At 46.0% G+C, this 19720-nt stretch overlaps 1 protein-coding gene across 1 annotated transcript in view; it reads left to right on the top strand.

Moving 5' to 3' along the window:
* The window catches only part of LMCD1 (LIM and cysteine rich domains 1), a 57289-nt gene that overhangs the window by 17189 nt on the left and 20380 nt on the right, over window positions 1-19720 (top strand). The window contains exons 2-3 of the mRNA XM_033141168.1: window positions 5262-5350; window positions 17830-18085. Of these exons, the coding sequence (XP_032997059.1) occupies window positions 5262-5350; window positions 17830-18085 (345 nt within the window). The remainder of the gene's footprint in view (window positions 1-5261; window positions 5351-17829; window positions 18086-19720) is intronic.

The raw sequence follows: 19720 nt of genomic DNA, 5'->3' as shown, positions 1-19720 counted from the left end.
CCATTGGTAACAGCCTTCAAAGGCACTCCCATTGCAGTAGTCCAACTTGGAAGTTCCCAGAGCAAATGAGGCCAAGCTTTCTCTGTCCTAACATACCAGCTAGTGAAAACTACTTTGTGCTACAGAAGTAGCTTGTGCCTATAGTGTCAAAGATGAAGGAAGGAAGACCACCTTTTATTATTATTTATTTCCAAAACCAGCAAAACCCATTTGGCTCGGAGCCAAAAATGGACAAAAAGGGATGTCAGGGAACTGCCTCCTGGCCCGCTGAAGGGAATGGAGAGTCCGCTAGCATACAGAGAGCCCCGACGTCAATTGAGCAGCAGCACCCCTTCCAGCGCGAAGAGCAGCCACACCTCCAGTGGGGAGAAAGGGGAAGGGGCCAGCCGGGAGAGGAGAGGGCTTGGAGATGCTGCAAAGAGCCCTAGCACCTCACCTCATTTGGCTGGTCAGGAGGGAAGCACGCCATTTCCGGCGCCCCAGTTGCGCAGAAGAGTGAAACGTAAGGAGGACAGGAGGAGATTTGGGGTGCCGAAGTTCTTATGCTGGGGAAGGAGCTTGAAGGGGCCACTCCCGGATTCTGCCAGCGACTGAGACAGACATGCTTTTTGTAGCTCTGCACTGTAAATAGTTTGCAGAATAAAACTGCAAAAGACTTTTGGGGCTCTTGCTTCTTTACTCGTGAAGCACCATCACGCGAACCTTACCGGTTGAATGCATACACCATGAGAGAAGGCAGTTTTCCGCTCCCTTCTGTGTCCTGCTTTAGGATTGTGGTGATGATTGCCAGCTGAGGTTGCCACCCCCTAGACCAGTCTTCCTTGGAACAAATTGTCTTGGCCCTCTTCTCCTCTTGTGAAGCCAGTCACCGCTACGTTGTCAAGTACCATTTCAAATATGAATTTCTAAGAAAAGATCTTAAAAAATAAATGTTATCTCTCATCCGGATAAGTAGAGCTTATTTTTCTTCTGTTTTATCCACCAGACACCCAGACATCTAAATTTATCTACCAGGATTATGCCTTTTTACAGTCATCTCTCATTTTCAGCCTATGAAACTTCACCTCATATTTCACTGCATCATTCTTTCAAGAAACATTTGCACATGGGTGGAGCTGGAGAAACTCAAACCAGGATAACAATCCAGGCTTCTTCCTTATTTATCTCCCGCAATGTGCTTTCCCCTGTGCCTGATTTGTCTTTTTCAGTTACTCCCTAATTTTCCCAAAGCTTGCCAGCAACTATTATGAGACTTTGGAACACGAACTAAATAGACCCATATTTCTGGATAGAAGGCTCTGTTAAGGGTTGTTGTTGGGTTGTTGTTTTTTAAGTACAGTGAAAATCTTGTCACACAGAGAATCATTTTTGGCAGGGCCATTACGAGTGATGTTCTATAATCTAAGGCTTGCAATTGTTGCCAGCTTTTAACCAGCCTCTCTAGCTATGCCTTTTTTTGTGCTGGCATTCGAAGGAGATAAGTGATAATGGTTGATCAGTGAAAAGGCACAGGGACAAAGTTTTTCTTGGTTAGTTGGCAACCCTAAGCTCTAGAGAACCATAAAATGCTGTATTATTTTATAGGGAGATTGAGGGACCCCCAGAGATCTTTTTTTGTGTGCATTGCTGTGGCGGTCACACTTAATCCAGCTTTCAGTACTGTTGGCTCCTGCAAAAGTTTTGGGGTACTCACACTGCTTATTTTTCCGATCAGTGCATATCCCATAACGACCTGCTGGAATACCATAACTAACTTGTTTGTTTGTTTGTTTGTTGAATGTATATACTGCCCTATACCTGGAGATCTCAGGGCAGTTCACAGAACAAAATCAAAATATAAAAACCACAGAATATATAATCAAAATAAAAACAACCAAATAACCTCCCACCTCCCCCAAAACCCCGTATTTTAAAAGGGCATGGGATGTCAATCAAATCAACTCAAGGCCTAGTTAAAAAGGAACATTTTACCTTGCGCCTAAAGGTGTATAATGAAGGCGCCAAGTGAACTTCCCTGGGGAGAGCATTCCACAGATGGGGAGCCACTACAGAGAAGGCCCATTCTCGTGTTGCCACCTTCTGGATCTCTCGAGGGTTTTATACCACAAATGTTCTGGTTTATGTTTGTTCTGCTTTTGTTGTGCTATTTTTATGTTAGTTAGTTAGTTAGTTTGTTTATATATTCTATCTGCAATTATTTTAACCAAATAAAGCACAAACATGCATTAAAACCAGAATTTTAAAACTCTAATTTTAAAAACTAGATTAAAACACCCCACATAAGAAGGCCATAGATAATTAAAAACCAAAGGGATGTTTTTTGCCTGGTGCCTAAAGATATGTAATGATGGTGCCAGGTGAGAGCCTTCCATAAGCAGGGAGCTACATCAAAGAGAGTGGCATTGCAAAGGAGCAGATGAGATTTAAAGCTTTCGCAAAGGAAAGGGGAACATTAAATGCAACTTGTTGCTGTGGCATCAAAGCAAAACTGAAGCAATGGGTGGCCTGGCATTCGCTAGTGAGGATTAGCTTGCGTAATTGATATTGTACGAGGGAGAGAGCAGGGTAGCCCCTTCTCTTCCCACCCACCCCACCCCCAGCCCCACCACCCATGTGCTGGAAAGATCTGAAGCAAGGAATATGTTGCATATGTGTATGTAGGACCCTGAAGGAGCAGGGTTCAAAAATGCTTGGGGAGTTGATACAGAAGGTCCTGCCCATCGCCTGTCCCATTCCCCCACACTTTCAGGTTTTGTATTGATAGCAAGGTGTGAGGGTCAGCAGGAATGAGAGCGAATAAGATGCTTGAATACGGAAGGGCTGTGCGATGTCTGTACCAAAATGCACTGTACTTCTGCCACATAAGAGCTTGCTCCTACTACACATCCATACACAAATATGTTTCCTGTTAAAGGAGGTGGGGAGAGAAAAGGCTGCACTGCTTTCAAGGGCAGACTGGCACCTCTGTGTATAATCTTTGACATGCAGAAGAATTTCTGCCAGGTCTGAGGAAATGGATTTTGGAGCCTGGAAAAATTCCTTGGGGGTGGGGGAGAGGGACAATGACAAGGCTGATTATAAAGTCGGCATTCCACGGTATCCATTTCTCTAGAATATTTCCTTTTAGGACAACTTCATTTTTGGCTCCACCAGTACATTTTTCCCCTTCTTTAAATACAGAGTCACACTGGATCATTTTCTGAAGATTAAAGGCAGGAATTTGTTACGTTTTTGAGCACAATTATTGGAGTATTTGTGCCACGTAAACTTGTAAATGTTCTCTGTTCTTCACCTTTTTAAAAGACCAACATTACATTTGAATTAATTTTTATAGGTCCTTTTCTCAATAGGCCTGCCCTCTCATGAATGAACAGCAGAGCAAGATTGAAGCAATCTCTCCCCCCACCTTCCTTCCTCCTAGGGCACTTTTTATTTTTCACCATGGAAACCATCTACAAAGTATAGCAGCAAAGATGTGGAAACTAGGACCACATTCTCAAAATAACTCTTAGGTCTTTCTGGGTACAGAGCGCCTATAAAAATGAGCTTGGATGATCAAGTCACCAGTGTATTGCAATCTCACGAATGCTCAGTTTGTTTCCTTGTTTATCTTGCAGCAAAACAAATTTTTCAACAACCAGAACTAAGACAGCACTATGTTTCTTTATCTTAACCTCTTACCAATATATTATAGCTTTCAATGTGTCATTTATCATCGCATACTTTAAGCAAGTATCTTATCACAGTGAAAGATGGCTGCTCAGTTCCTTTCTAAGTATAAATGCGCTTTGGACACTTGGCTAGCTTACAGTCTTGATCTATCCAATTAATCTTTACATTTTAGAACCAGAAATGAGAACATGGGTATGAGGAAATCTAGGAAAAGTGCTGGCCATTGTTTAGAGAACACCAATCAGCATTCTTAATGCCATTCCTCTTCTGGAATAATCCCTGGTGTTTGCCATTATCATAACTGAGTTGTTCCTTGTTGGTTGACCATCCTAGCTGCTTCTCATTCTATGGAGCTGTGATCACTGGTTTGCCAAGATTAACACATTCATGTGGTTACAGAGCTTAATATGATACAGGGCTTAGTCTCTGGGATCTATTTTCAATGCTTGAAACAAGTGGTGTTGTTTTTATTAATAGCAAATGAAGAGCACCTTCCCTTTCCTAGCACTTGCCCACATGTTTTGGAAGAGATGTTCAAATCGCAAAGCATGACTTCCAAGAAAATCTGGGCCTCTGCGCCCATAACTCTGTGAAGACATATGGCATGAGCAATGCAGGATTAAAACCTTAACACAAGCTACTCACTTTGAGCCTCTGCATTCTGTATATCTGTGTTTCCTTTTCTGCACATTCAATCTGGCAAAGTCTATAGAACAGTAGCATAGGAAGCTGCCTTATACTGAATCAGACCATTGGCCTACCTAACACAGGATTATCGACTGACGTCACTTCTCTGTGATTTCAGGCAGGGGTTTCTCTCACCCCTATCTGGAAATGCCAGGGATTGAACCTGGGACCTTGCAAATGCAGAGCTGAGCTACAGAATGCTATGCTGGGGGATAGTCCATCTCTTTCCATTTGTGACATGTAAACATCTGCCTTGTACTCAGTGGCATTCTGCCAAATATTTCAATGCATGGCCCTAATGGAAAAAAGTTTTATCCCCTGTCACACATCAAAATTCATGACAGAGCAGCAAATACAGGTACTTGATTGGCCAGGGAATTCCCCGGACGTAAATCCCACTGAGAATTTGTGGGCTATATGCAAAAGTCGTCTCCGTGCTGTATGGAGAAGCCGATTCAAGTGTGGTACAGGGATCCGAAAATCAACAGTGACTGTTCGAAACTAGTAGACCATGCCAAACCGTGTTCAAATGCTGCTTAAAAATTGTGGAGGTCATATCTGTTACTAATGTGAGTTTTGTACAATAAACTACATTGTTTGTTTCAATTGATTTGCACAAGGGTGCAGGTCAAGAAAGACAAATACGGTAGTTAAGTCTGCTCTGGTTTTGTTGCATGAATTTTGGTTGCTGTAGCCTCAAAAAGTATGGAGTGATATGACCTTCTTAATGTTTGCTCCATTCTTTGCTCTTCATGGAACCAGTGCATTGAAGAAATGGGGACTGCCTGGCCTCAGGCTCATTTTCTTATCCATTGATTTTATGCTACTTGAACTGTTATACAGTACTTGTACACAACCCTGGAATCAGCAATGAAAATAACAGCATCTTCTTTGCTTTTCAGGTGTCCATCAGCCAGCAACCATCAGGAAGAGGTGTGCCATGTTTAAGATGTAGAGGGCTGTGCAGTGGCTTTGAGCCACATTCTTGGAGGTAATGCCTTGAATACTTGGTTCTGCTTTTCCACTTTTGTTGTTGTTCATTTTTCTGACTTGGCTTCTGATTTTGTGCAGCTGTGAACAGACTAAATGCCTTTGGTGCTTTGCAGTAGATAGGAAGACCTGCATCCAATAAGATCAATAATGGTTTCGTTACTGATTTTCATTGTGATTTTACAGTTACATTAACATGGAGGTTGCCATGGATACAAAAAAGATGCAAAGCACTTTTTCCCGAAGTACTCAAAAGCAGCCAGACTTTCATTTCACAAGCACTCAAGAGACTTTTGCATACACTCAGTAATTCTTACAAAAGGTAGCCCAGCACTGTTCACTTCCTATATAGATGATGGAGTTAGGATGTTAGAAAGCAGTCGCTCCTCCACATGCAGCTGCTGGGTGACCTTGGGCTAGTCACACTTCTCTGAAGTCTCTCAGCCTCACTCACTTCAGAGTGTTTGTTGTGGGGGAGGAAGGGAAAGGAGAATGTTAGCCGCTTTGAGACTCCTTAGGGTAGTGATAAAGCGGGATATCAAATCCAAACTCTTCTTCTTCTTCTTCTTCTTCAAGAAGCAAGCCTGCTTAGAAAGCCCTCTTTTGCGGGAAGAAAATCTTTATTGACCTTTAGTAAGCCATTGCTGGCACCAAATTAAAACTCAACTGAGTAGACTGTGCAAATATTGCTCAGCTGTTAAAATGAGTTACACCAAAGTTCCTTCAATTTTTCAGACGTGTAGGATTCAGAGTCTCAGCTGGTTAATCTTGAGCTTGCTGCTTTTGTTCCCCATCAAAAGGTCAGCCTATATAATTGTGTCCCTGACTCTCTTGGCCCTTCCATTCCAGTCAAAGGACACCATTCTTTCAGCGGTGATGTCATCTTTTAAAAATGCCACATTCCTTGAAGTCTCCACTCATAAGGGAACAGTTTGGAAAGACTCAAGTGACCCGTTTGAATGCAAATAGTCAGGCTTTTTGATATATCTGCTCGGCCAGCATTCGCATAAGCTATCAGGCATGTAGTGAATCTGGTCTGTTTTGGTTTTGGTGGGAAAACATTTTCAGACCAGTGATCCAAGACACACATAAAAAGGCAGCAGCCCTTCCTGCCTGTTTTTTAATCTTACTCAGTCGCAGATAGGCTTTCTCCCACAATCAAGACATCTTTTTGCAGCAGGCTAGCAATGAAAGCATTGCTCAAATCTGGACCCACTTTACAATTCCTCCATCTGTGCATTGTATTTCTTGTTTATGCAAAAAAATTGCTGGATTTCCCCCCTTCTTCCCCATTTTTTAATATTATTATTGCACTATATATATTCATGTCTTGAACTCACACTTCCAGTTCACCACTAAGGCCAAGAGCTGGGAGAGTATTCCTTCTCCTCACATCAAAGATATCCAGGGACTTTTATTTACCATATTTACTCATATCTAATTCTCATCTTTTTTGGCCAAATTAAGTTGCAAAAATTAAGGTGCACGTTAGATTCCGTGGCACATTTACATTCGCCAGGAAATCCATTTTTTATTTCAAGGTTCTGAAAACTGAGGTGCACATTAGATTCGATGGCTCATTAGACTTGAGTAAATATGGTATTTATTTTGGTCCTCTTTTAAGTACTGTCAACCACATTCCACTCTTCTGGGTGGGGAGTAATCTGATTATTCTGTACTGCAGCCAGTGGAAGTAGATAAATAGATACCGCTGTGGCTGGTAGGTAAATGGCGTTTCCATGCACTCTGGTTTCTGTCATGGTGTTCCGTTGCAGCAGAAGCGGTTTAATCATGCTGGCCACATGACCCAGAAAGCTTCTGTGGACAAACGCTGGCTCCCTTGGCCTGAAAGCGCCGCAACCCCATAGTCACCTTTGACTGTACTTAACCGCCCAGGGGTCCTTCACCTTCACCTTTTAGTATGATAGAGCATCATAATACAGAGAGGTTTTCAAGATGCTAGTCTTCTCTGGCTTTTCCCTTTAGCATCTACTCAGGCTTCCTTGAGTATAGCTTCCTCCAAATTCTGCTCTGCGCAAGAAACCATAGAAGATTCAGTGCCAGATATTTGCATGACCTACAAGTGATATATCACTGGGGGGGGGGGGGAATGAACTTCATTTAATCAAAAATATTTTTTTTAACCATGAGTACTACTTTTGAGATGTGGTTTCAAAAAAGCTTTTAAAAGGAGAGATCTGGATTAGAGCTGTTGGGATATTGGTTCCATTTGCTACAAGCAATAGTGCCAATATATCATCCAACCAACACAAAAACACATGCTCTGCTTCCCTTACATTAAGGATACTGTGGAGCCAGGAAACACTTTTTAAGAACCATGATGTTGTTACCTGCTGTTAATGCAATGGTCTGCAAATATATAAAATCTGAAAGAATATAGTCTCTGGCTTATGATCTGCGAAGCAAAGGAATATAAAATTTTAAGACTGCTTGGATTCAAGTTCCCATGCCAAGTATGCTATAAATCTCCTGCTGTCTGGGTTGCATCTTTTCTTCCCAAACACTTTAGCTACTTGGGGATAATCATAGTATTGTGACTAGGGCAGAGTGGGAGGACACATGCGCAAGGTTCCCAGGGGTCAGTCCCTGGCATTTCCTGCGATCCATTCCACCCTTTGACCCAAGGGTTTCCAAGGCAAGCTATTAAAATACACAGATCAATATACAAAGCTAGCAATCTATACAACCAATACATGAAAGCGCTCTCTAACCAATAGGCTCACAAAGAACCCAGCCTGAGACCACTGCCAGTCAGGTTAGAGATCACTGGCCTAGATCCTATAATATTTGCAGTACTGTATTCTGTAAGATCTGGTCCTGTAATCTGTTAGCTAAGCTTCAAAATGATTGCCACCAGTATGACAGGCTGTGCATTAAATGACATCTCAATATTTAGGTCCGTGCATTTCTAGAGACATTGTGGAAGGAAAAGAGCCCAACTCCTCAAGCAGATTGATTTTAGTGAGGTCCAGTAAGTTGGTTGGTGGTGAAGCATCAGCACTTCCTTCCCCTGCTACTTGCCAGGATGACAATGGGACAAGGCAAGATGGCAGTGTGGTCATGGAAGCTCCAGAGGCACCTGCATCATGCCACCACAGATCTGGAGTTCCTCTAAGCTTGTCACCCTTTCACCCTTCCATATCCCTACCTTGGCAAATAACAGCAGCACCAGCCCTGTTCATTTTTTTCATGTACTGCTCTGCTAAGGTCAAAACTGGAGACAACAATTTCCAGGGAGAGGTTCCTGCAGATAGCGATATCTGTGCTATTAAACAGTCTGCCTCACACTCTTTGCCTTTTTAAAGAACCTATTTCGGACAAAGAATGACTTTCGTAGACTGGAATTTGTAGAAAGACATTGAAATAGTTTCTCAGTTCTCTGCAGTGGTTCCCCCTCACCCAAGCCTCCGCATGCCTTTTATAATTTAAAATACTTTCTGTCTTTTTTTCATAAATGACATGTAATCACACTGACTTAATGCACCTTGGGGAGTAGAAGAGATCAGGGATCCTTAAAAGAAAGCATTTGCCCTCACTCTGTCATCCTAGTATTCCTTCTGAATTGAAGGCCGGTTGAAAACAGACATTCTTCTGTGGCATCAGCCAATTGGAGAAGAGCAACCACATGACTGGTTTTTATGTGCACAACAGGGGGAAGAGGGCAGGATGCCAAAGTAATTATACTTGACTTACCATCCAGCATCCTTTTACGCTGCATGTGGATTTATGCACTGTAATACCTTTCCCTACATCTGCGAGAGACTGGCTTCCAGATCTAATTATTTCAACACAGTTTAATAAACCCTGTTCTCCTTATTTGCTATCAAGATGGGGACTATTTAGTGAACTATTAAGTATGTTCCATTCACTTTCCTCCTATTGGGCACAGCAATGTCATTTGTTGTTTGGCTCTGGAAAGCCTCTTGAAATTATTTCCCGAAAATTACTCTTTTATCAGTGTCAAAAATCTATTTGTGTGTTCACTGACTATTTTGTTTGAAATCTGAGCTGGGTTCATATTCTTACTGTGGTTCCACACAAAGCATAGCCTTTGAAGAATCTCTTCAAATGGACTCCATCCCGGAACATTGCAGCTAACTCACTAGTGGATAATTGTGGACATCAACTGTAAATGTTCCTCTAGAGGCTAGAATGACCTTGGTTTGTATAATTCCAAAGGGAGAAATGGATGCTTATAAAAAGTAGGCGGCAGGGCTGGCCCAATACTTTTTGGGGCCGCAGGAAACCCCCCAAAATGATGCCTCCCCCACCAGGGAATAAGGGTCGAGTGAAGAACTACACCATGAACAAGTGGGGAATAAAGACTGACATCAAGATCTGCTGCCCCTGTCGATCCTTCTGTCTGATTGAATATATGTTTATGTGCTATTACCGGTATGTGTCTTCACTCACCCTTCCTACCACTTTGCATTCCAGCTGCTTCCCTACCTGTTTCATTGCCCGGAGCTCCCTAGTAAATGAGGGGATTGCTTAAGCTTCAAGGAACCAAAGGGGAGCACTTGGGTACAATTGTGTCAATGGCCCCACTATGCTTCTCTATTCCATAAGAAGATTCGGGCCTCAGAATTATCAGCACTGGCTATTGGCAACCCCCCCCCCCCCGCGGGGATTCTTTGCTGGAGCCTCCCGTGTGCAGGACGAGGTCAACTGCACACGGGATACCAGTTGCTGGGGATCTGCGGCCAGCGTCTCACGTGCGTCCTTGCACGGGCGCCGGCCAAGCCTGCGGACGGGACGGCCGATAATTCCGGAGCTTAAACTCACACCGCGCCGTTGTCCGCCAGGCTAAATCTGAAGGGTGCGTGAGTAGTTCGGATGAAGAATGCCTCGTGAAAGTACCTGCAAGCACTTGCGACCTCCTAAGCCGGGGGTCTGCAACCTGCGGCTCCGGAGCCGCATGCGGCTCTTTTACACCTTTGCCGCGGCTCCGGGGCTCCAGGGCGGATACGCCTGTCCACTTCTCCAGCTGGCCAGTGGCAGCGGCCGCCCTCCAGCTGGCCGGTGGCCCGCCCTCCGGAGGCTGAGGGTGCTGCTGCTGTGCTGCTCTGCTCATGCGTCGTGCCTCGTTTCTGCCAGCGCAGGCGCAGCAGCAGCCAGCAGCAGCTTCCCTCCAGAGGTGTGGCTGCTGCTGCTGGTGTGGAGCTGCTGCTGGCTGCTGCATCGAGGCGACGACAAGGTAGGCAGCTGTGGGCTGGGCCAGGGGCGGCGGGTGGTGGGCGAGGGCGAGGGGGGAAGCCCTCCTTTTAAAAATGGTCGAGGAAGCTGCGCCTGTTTCCCTGCCGCTGCCTCCTTCACTCCTGGTTCCGCTCGCAGCCTCAGACCGCGCTCTCGCGGGCGCGCGTCTCTCTCTGCCCCGGAGCAAGGCCGGGACACGCCCTTGCCCGGGACCCGCGTCTCAGGAGCCAATGGGTGCATGTGTCGCGAGGGGGCTTGGAGGCTCCTAGGAGCCCGAGCACGCACAGCAGGGACGTGGCTGCTTCAAAAGGCTGCATGGAGGAAAAGGCAGTTGTGCGTTCTTCCGCAGCAGCGTCGAGTGGAGCCGCCGCCGGACCTCACCAGGCAAGGTTAGTCACGTCGCCCCCGCCTTCCAGGGCGCAAAGCTGGGCTGGCTGGGCAGAAACCACCGTTGAGCTCTCTGCCTGCCGTGGGCGGGGGGCTTTGCAACCCCCCAACGAGTCCCTTGGGGTGGGGGACTGGGACTGGGGAGGGGGAGTCCTCTGCCGCTGCTTCCTCAGGTGTGTTGCTTAGGCTGCCGGGGGGAGCACGGGAGCGCAAGTTGGCCGCCTGCGCCGCGCCCTCCGGCTGTGGCCTCTCCAAACGCGCGGTGCAAAGAGCGGCGCCTTGGCTTTGCCCCGGTTTGGTTGGGCAGCCTGTGGCTGGAGGAGATCCGGGAGATTCCTCCTCGGTGGCTGAAAGAGGGGCTTGTTCTCCCGCGCTTTCTTTTCTCCCAGTTCTAGGTCACTCGACCCACAATAGCACTTCTTTAGTCTCCTTGCCGCACGCGCTCTGGCAACTTTTCAGGCTCCGGCTTGTGTAAAAACTGGGAAAGCTTTCTCTCGCTTCCTTCCCCCCTCCCCCTCTCATTTCCTTCCCCCCTCCCCCTCCGATGCTGCTCTCCAACCACCTACCTGCTTGTCACAAGTTTTGACACCCCCCCCCCCGCTCCTTGGAAGGGTTTCATTATTGGAGCTGAGCTTGTCCCCTGCTGAGGTAAATGACTTATTGCTCTGCTTCGACCGGGGTTGGTGGGTGGTTGGGTGGGCTGGTAAAGAAAACCAAACCTGAGTAACTTATGCAGAGGCAGAATTTACTAGGTGGGGGAGAAGCCCCTGTCGTGACTTCCAGGTGTTTGGAAGCACGGACAGCCCACCAAAAAGAAAACTTGTGAAAATGCTTCCTTCGCGAGGGCAAGGAGTAATAGGGGTGGAGATGGGCCGAAAGTCCAAAGGAAATGATTTCTTGAAGGGGGAGGATGTACTACGGGAGGCAGAATAAAGGGCTGGTTCTCACAGAGACATGGGTAGGAGAATGACGCCCCAAAAGGTTGCAGTTTTTCCTCTGTCCTGAGTGTGTGTTAGGGGAGCCTTGACAAAGCACTTGTTGGCGTGGAAGAGAGGAGTCCTAACTTGGATCTGTGTTCATGTGCAAAATCTATCGCCGTTGTCATTAAGGGGGCAGGGAACTCGCCTAAAAAGGTTTGAACACTATGAACTACTACAGCCACCTGTATGCAAGTCAGCACAAACATCACAGGCTTCTCTGGTGCAATTCTGTGCTTTATTTAGCAAGAGAGGAGGTTGGAAGAGGTGAGCATAGCCTCTGGTCTGGAATATTAAGGGTAAAAGACACTAAGATTATTGTAAAAGCCAGCAGTCTTCAATTAGACATGGGACAAACATTTAACACAAGTGTGCAGTTGAGGACTCCTTTTTTAAAAAAACAACAAATCAAATATTTGTATGCTGTTGCAACCCACCTTGGATCAGGCTGTGACCTGGTAGTGGTCCCCAGGTTGGATAAAAATGAATGATTTAAAAATAATAATAAAAAAAATGGATTTTTTTTATTTAAATCGGATTTTTTTAAATTTAAATCGGATTTTTAAAAAATAAAATGCAGTGTTATATTTGTTTTAAATGTCGCAGTGATTTTGCGGCTCCCAGTTTCTTTTTTCCCTTCAGAAACGGGTCCAAGTGGCTCTTTTTGTCTTAAAGTTTGCAGACCCATGTCCTAAGCTGTTCCCTTAAGTAACATACACAAATAAATGATGGCCAAAGCTACGGCCAAGCAAGAAAGCTAGTAAGCTATGAAAAATTTAAATTAAGACGAAATAAAGACAGACGACCATTAGTTCTTTTGATGGCTTTGGCTAACCCGCATGGGCTTCTACTTTTCTCTATGCCTCGACTATTCTAAGCTTTCCTAAACTAGCATACCCTGTACCGCCAATTCTTCCGCAGTGCTAAGCTAGCTAAGTCTTTACCGCCAAATCTTCCGCAATGCTAACCTATGCTAACGCTAAAGCTAGCTAAACCTTTACCGCCAGTTCTTCCGCAAGCTAACCTCTCTACCTCCTGCACGCGCTTCCAACCCAACCAACCCGTTCCCCCAAAAACCCCGACTACCTGAACGACTGATGAATCCTGACTATCTGCCCAAAACGGGGAGCCGCAGCCTTTTATTGACAATGAACAAGCAACGTCATGATCAATACTTTTACCAGTCAGAACACTGTTGCTGCCCTTGAAAAGGGCGGGAAGCAGATTAACTGACCATTAACAAGTTTAAACCTTTGGAGCCAAAAAGTCTAAGCGGAGGGATCTCAGTGGCAAGACGCCTACTGAGTCCTGCTTTCACTTTCGCTTTTAGTCGGAAGAATACGTTAAGTAGTGCATATTATTGACATTAACCAGATACAAATAATCGCGGATGCAAAGACACCCACGGAGTGTATTCCCACCCCCACCCCACCCCCAGAGCTTTCAGAATCCCTTAGACCCCATAGGTCTCTGGGGTTGGACCATCTGAATAGGTCCTCCAACCCTACAGCAGCAGACTGGTACTGCTTTACCAGGGGAAGAAGAAGAAGAAGAAGAAGAAGAGGGAAATAAAACGAAGACACCGACTTTTAATACAATGCCAGAAGTGCAGAAAGAGGATATGTGTGTTACTGTACTAAAAGCGCTCCTGTCAAGGCAACTGAGAGATTCTAGCTAAACTGCCTCACTGTAAAGAGGAAGGAACACACAATGCATCTTGTGGAGCTGATGCCCCAAACTGCATTCCCGTATCAAGGTTCTCCTTTCTCCACAATGTGTAGTGTTGCTAGCCTTGTGACCTCACTGTGTGACCTCACTCACTATGGCATATTGCTCAGCCGCTTCCAGTGTCAGCCAATGATAAGGAGCAGGCAAACTTATTTATGTGACCACATCACTGTGAGGGATCAGAAATGCTGCTATCGCAGAGACGGGAACTAACTTAAAACGGAGACGGTCTATTGGTGGCAGACCTGTGACATGCTTTTAATATATGTGATTCATTGCCCAGATTTTGCAGAGCATTTGCCTCTGTTTTAGAATCAGCCGTGTACTGTGAATGCAAACACCTTGCTGTTTTTATTTCTTCTGTCCTACCCTTCATCTCACAAGAGCCCAGAGCAGCTAAGAACAAATATACAGCCTTAAAAGCAAAGTTAAGGCATGGTAGCAAAGCACAGCAGGCATTAAATTATAGAAATGCACGTACAAAAGCAAGTGGGTTAATTTTTTTATTTAAAAGTTTTTCTAAGCCACTTCATGCTTTCAAAGATTCTAAGCTGCATACAGTGGACCAACAGTACAAGGCCCAGTCACATAGATCAAGGGAAGTCTGTGATGTTCCTCTTATTGTGCCCCAAAGGCCTGTTGGAACAAATAAGAGTTCTATCCAATAGGGTCAGTTGCCATGTGAACACTCCCAAATATAACCCTACTCCCAAATATAACAATTTTCATGCTTTAGATTCTTAAGAAGCTGGGGCAGGGGGAAGTAGCACAGAGACTTGAGAGGCCGATAGATATCAGAACAGGGTGTATTGGGGGGGGGGGGTCCTTTGTTTGACATAATCTACACTGAGTAAACATTCAAGTCTGTATGTTTTGATCTTACCTCATCCTAGGATGTGTTGCAGAATGACAAACCCATTCATGGCATAGAGCGGGGGTCTGCAACCTGCGGCTCCGGAGCCGCATGCGGCTCTTTTACACCTTTGCCGCGGCTCCGGGGCTCCAGGGCGGATACGCCTGTCCACTTCTCCAGCTGGCCAGTGGCAGCGGCCGCCCTCCAGCTGGCCGGTGGCCCGCCCTCCGGAGGCTGAGGGTGCTGCTGCTGTGCTGCTCTGCTCATGCGTCGTGCCTCGTTTCTGCCAGCGCAGGCGCAGCAGCAGCCAGCAGCAGCTTCCCTCCAGAGGTGTGGCTGCTGCTGCTGGTGTGGAGCTGCTGCTGGCTGCTGCATCGAGGCGACGACGAGGTAGGCAGCTGTGGGCTGGGCCAGGGGCGGCGGGTGGTGGGCGAGGGCGAGGGGGGAAGCCCTCCTTTTAAAAATGGTCGAGGAAGCTGCGCCTGTTTCCCTGCCGCTGCCTCCTTCACTCCTGGTTCCGCTCGCAGCCTCAGACCGCGCTCTCGCGGGCGCGCGTCTCTCTCTGCCCCGGAGCAAGGCCGGGACACGCCCTTGCCCGGGACCCGCGTCTCAGGAGCCAATGGGTGCATGTGTCGCGAGGGGGCTTGGAGGCTCCTAGGAGCCCGAGCACGCACAGCAGGGACGTGGCTGCTTCAAAAGGCTGCATGGAGGAAAAGGCAGTTGTGCGTTCTTCCGCAGCAGCGTCGAGTGGAGCCGCCGCCGGACCTCACCAGGCAAGGTTAGTCACGTCGCCCCCGCCTTCCAGGGCGCAAAGCTGGGCTGGCTGGGCAGAAACCACCGTTGAGCTCTCTGCCTGCCGTGGGCGGGGGGCTTTGCAACCCCCCAACGAGTCCCTTGGGGTGGGGGACTGGGACTGGGGAGGGGGAGTCCTCTGCCGCTGCTTCCTCAGGTGTGTTGCTTAGGCTGCCGGGGGGAGCACGGGAGCGCAAGTTGGCCGCCTGCGCCGCGCCCTCCGGCTGTGGCCTCTCCAAACGCGCGGTGCAAAGAGCGGCGCCTTGGCTTTGCCCCGGTTTGGTTGGGCAGCCTGTGGCTGGAGGAGATCCGGGAGATTCCTCCTCGGTGGCTGAAAGAGGGGCTTGTTCTCCCGCGCTTTCTTTTCTCCCAGTTCTAGGTCACTCGACCCACAATAGCACTTCTTTAGTCTCCTTGCCGCACGCGCTCTGGCAACTTTTCAGGCTCCGGCTTGTGTAAAAACTGGGAAAGCTTTCTCTCGCTTCCTTCCCCCCTCCCCCTCCGATGCTGCTCTCCAACCACCTACCTGCTTGTCACAAGTTTTGACACCCCCCCCCCCCGCTCCTTGGAAGGGTTTCATTATTGGAGCTGAGCTTGTCCCCTGCTGAGGTAAATGACTTATTGCTCTGCTTCGACCGGGGTTGGTGGGTGGTTGGGTGGGCTGGTAAAGAAAACCAAACCTGAGTAACTTATGCAGAGGCAGAATTTACTAGGTGGGGGAGAAGCCCCTGTCGTGACTTCCAGGTGTTTGGAAGCACGGACAGCCCACCAAAAAGAAAACTTGTGAAAATGCTTCCTTCGCGAGGGCAAGGAGTAATAGGGGTGGAGATGGGCCGAAAGTCCAAAGGAAATGATTTCTTGAAGGGGGAGGATGTACTACGGGAGGCAGAATAAAGGGCTGGTTCTCACAGAGACATGGGTAGGAGAATGACGCCCCAAAAGGTTGCAGTTTTTCCTCTGTCCTGAGTGTGTGTTAGGGGAGCCTTGACAAAGCACTTGTTGGCGTGGAAGAGAGGAGTCCTAACTTGGATCTGTGTTCATGTGCAAAATCTATCGCCGTTGTCATTAAGGGGGCAGGGAACTCGCCTAAAAAGGTTTGAACACTATGAACTACTACAGCCACCTGTATGCAAGTCAGCACAAACATCACAGGCTTCTCTGGTGCAATTCTGTGCTTTATTTAGCAAGAGAGGAGGTTGGAAGAGGTGAGCATAGCCTCTGGTCTGGAATATTAAGGGTAAAAGACACTAAGATTATTGTAAAAGCCAGCAGTCTTCAATTAGACATGGGACAAACATTTAACACAAGTGTGCAGTTGAGGACTCATTTTTTAAAAAAACAACAAATCAAATATTTGTATGCTGTTGCAACCCACCTTGGATCAGGCTGTGACCTGGTAGTGGTCCCCAGGTTGGATAAAAATGAATGATTTAAAAAAAATAATAAAAAAAATGGATTTTTTTTATTTAAATCGGATTTTTTTAAATTTAAATCGGATTTTTAAAAAATAAAATGCAGTGTTATATTTGTTTTAAATGTCGCAGTGATTTTGCGGCTCCCAGTTTCTTTTTTTCCCTTCAGAAACGGGTCCAAGTGGCTCTTTTTGTCTTAAAGGTTGCAGACCCATGGCATAGAGCTCTGAACTACCACCATTCCCCCATTGTAGTCTTCCAGTAAAGGAGGAGAAATATTTAAGAGCAGGGTAACAATACTATTATATTTTCCTCAATTAGTAATTTACAGCTTAATCTTATCAATTTGCAGCCAAGACTCTCGTATGTTCTGTTTCCACCACCCCATCTTATAAACTGAAATTTCCACAATCTTTTAATTATTGTTTTATTTTATTTCATGTCTTGACTTCAAAGAATCTTACATCCGCATTTCCTATGCAACTCTGCAATAAGCTATTTACATATATCAGATGCCTTTAAACCTAGCTGCCAAGGCAGTGCACTCAAAAACGACTTTGCTGCTTGAATCCAAATACCTTGAAATCATATGTTTGGCTTTGGAATCGGGGCAGGAAAAAAATGTGTTCTTATATAAAATATTAGAAAATAATGTACCTTGCGTGATAACACTGGGTTTGTACATGGATATTGAAGACTCGGGTGTTCTTTTCCAATTTGGAAGAAAGGGAGGATATAAATGCATTAAATAAACAAAGCGGTGAGACTCATGTCCTCATCTCTCAGGTGATTCTTTCCAAAATCGTGTAACTTACTAGCTGCATTCACAGCAGCTTAGAAGTAACACATGGTCTTTGTGCCCTGAGGCTTATTCTCCAGGGTCTCTGCAGTGTGGGTTTTTTACAGTTTTATATTCCACACCATGGCAAATTCCATTAGTCTGCAGCTTACAAATTGAGTTCTTGCCAACAAAGGTCTTTTGTCCTACACCATGATCCATTTCAATATTTAACCTTCAGTGTTTTTCAAAGTTCATTCCTGAGCCTCCAAAAGAGCACATGCCTATTTGGGGTTCAGCATATATCAAAGGGTGACCTCATTTTGTCTCCCACAGGAAAATATGCAAGTCATGTAAATGCAGCCAGGAAGATCACAGTCTGAGCTCCGATGCAGAAGATGATCGGAAAATTGGCCGCTTGCTCTCCGATTCGAAATATTCTTCGCTAACTGCCCGGGTGAAAGGAGGTGATGGCGTTCGCATCTATAAAAGGAACCGTATGATTATCACTAATCATATCGTGTCTCGGAAAGATCCGACGTTTAACACTATTACATACGAATGGGCTCCACCTGGACTGACTCAGAAGCTGGTAAGATCACTCACCTAATTGTATGTAAGGACTACTTGAAACTTTCCAAAACACACAGGGTTTCAATAGCTGCTAAAGGATCCACTGTGTGTCCCTTTCCTCTGACCCTGAACCCCCTTTCTCACATCCTCTTAACTTATTTATTTTATATCCTGCTTTTCTCTCAGTGCAGCACACAAGGTGGGTTGCCGCCTACATTAAAACAGATACACCTAAAAACATACCATGCAGGTAACCCTATTAAAACAGCACTGAAAATGCTTAAAACCATCACACACACACACACACACACACACACACACACACACACAGTGCAATACCCACCCTCAAAAGACCCTGCCACAACAGTCAGTCAGTGGCCAAAGGCTGTCAGAACAAAAAATATTTGCTTGTCAGTGAAAGGAAAGCAAGAGAGGAGGTCAGCCTAGCCTTCTGTGGTAATTCCATTATCTGGGAGAAGCCACCTAGAAGGCACTCTCATTTTCTCACCGAATATGCCTGTTAAGGTGGTGGGACTGAGAGAAAGGCCTCCCTAGAAGATCTCAAAGCCCAGGCAGCCTCATATAGCGAGAGATGGTCCTTCAGATAGCCAGGACCAGTATAGGGTTTTGTAGGTCATAACCAAGACTTTTGAACCAGCTGCTGTGAGAAACTTGAAGACAGATGAATTTTGAATCAAGACCTGAAGATCCTTGTCTTGGACTGTTTTTAATCGCAGTTCATACATGGAACTAGAAGCTCATATCTAGTATCAGATCTTTGGTATTTCAAAATCTCCTGCATAGAGGATGAGTTGCAATATCTCACCTAAGCAATTTATTTTTCTTGTCTCCTGGGACCATTTCTGCTGTTGTGAAGGAGGGAAAACTTGAAAAAGCACCAAATAGTTATTTTTTTTACCAGAAATATATGTCTGCTACTTGTTTCTTGATTACAGGTTTCTTGATTACAGGTGTTTCTTGATTAGTAAATAATGTTGAGGCAGCACATTTGCTTGAAATGTTTAGTGCTGAAAAATCTAGTAGGAATGAATGGCTCTTTATTGGCTATGTATGTTGTGCATTGGGGGGGGGGGGATTTGAAGAACGGTGTGCTTTTCCTCTTTATATATGGTGCGAGGCCTTTGAATTTTCCCTCCCGAATTAATCTGCTGAACAACACGGAATTCAGTACTGTATTAATTTCAAAGCCCATGTGATTAATATGTGATGTTTGGTTCAGCTGGCTATTTGAGGGCATAAGATACAAGAGGAGGAGTTTTCCCCTTCAGTGGTCTAGTTTTCAAGAGTTTGGGAGTAAATACTAAGAGCTGAATTCAACTAACTTGCTGCTTCTGCTGACACAATGGGGCATTCTTCCCTCTCCTCCTGCACATGCCCCACGCTGGCTCTGGAAGGTCAGAAGACCCCACAAAATCACACCTTGGAAGAGGAGGAGAGGGATCGCGCTTCGCCTTGCAGATCACCCAAACCCCATGTTTCTTGCCCTCCTTAAGCTCCACTGCACTGCCACTGCTGTGGGAAGCCAGAAAAAGTAGGCTACCGGTATTTTCTCCAGTAGCAGTGGGAGATGGGGTGGTGGATAAAGAGGAGAAATATTTTCTCCCCTTCATTCCCCATACCTATGCCAGTGGAG

The sequence above is a fragment of the Lacerta agilis genome, chromosome 2, assembly GCF_009819535.1.
Source record: "Lacerta agilis isolate rLacAgi1 chromosome 2, rLacAgi1.pri, whole genome shotgun sequence".
Classification (NCBI taxonomy): domain Eukaryota; kingdom Metazoa; phylum Chordata; class Lepidosauria; order Squamata; family Lacertidae; genus Lacerta; species Lacerta agilis.
This window is presented reverse-complemented; position numbering and strand designations above follow the sequence as displayed.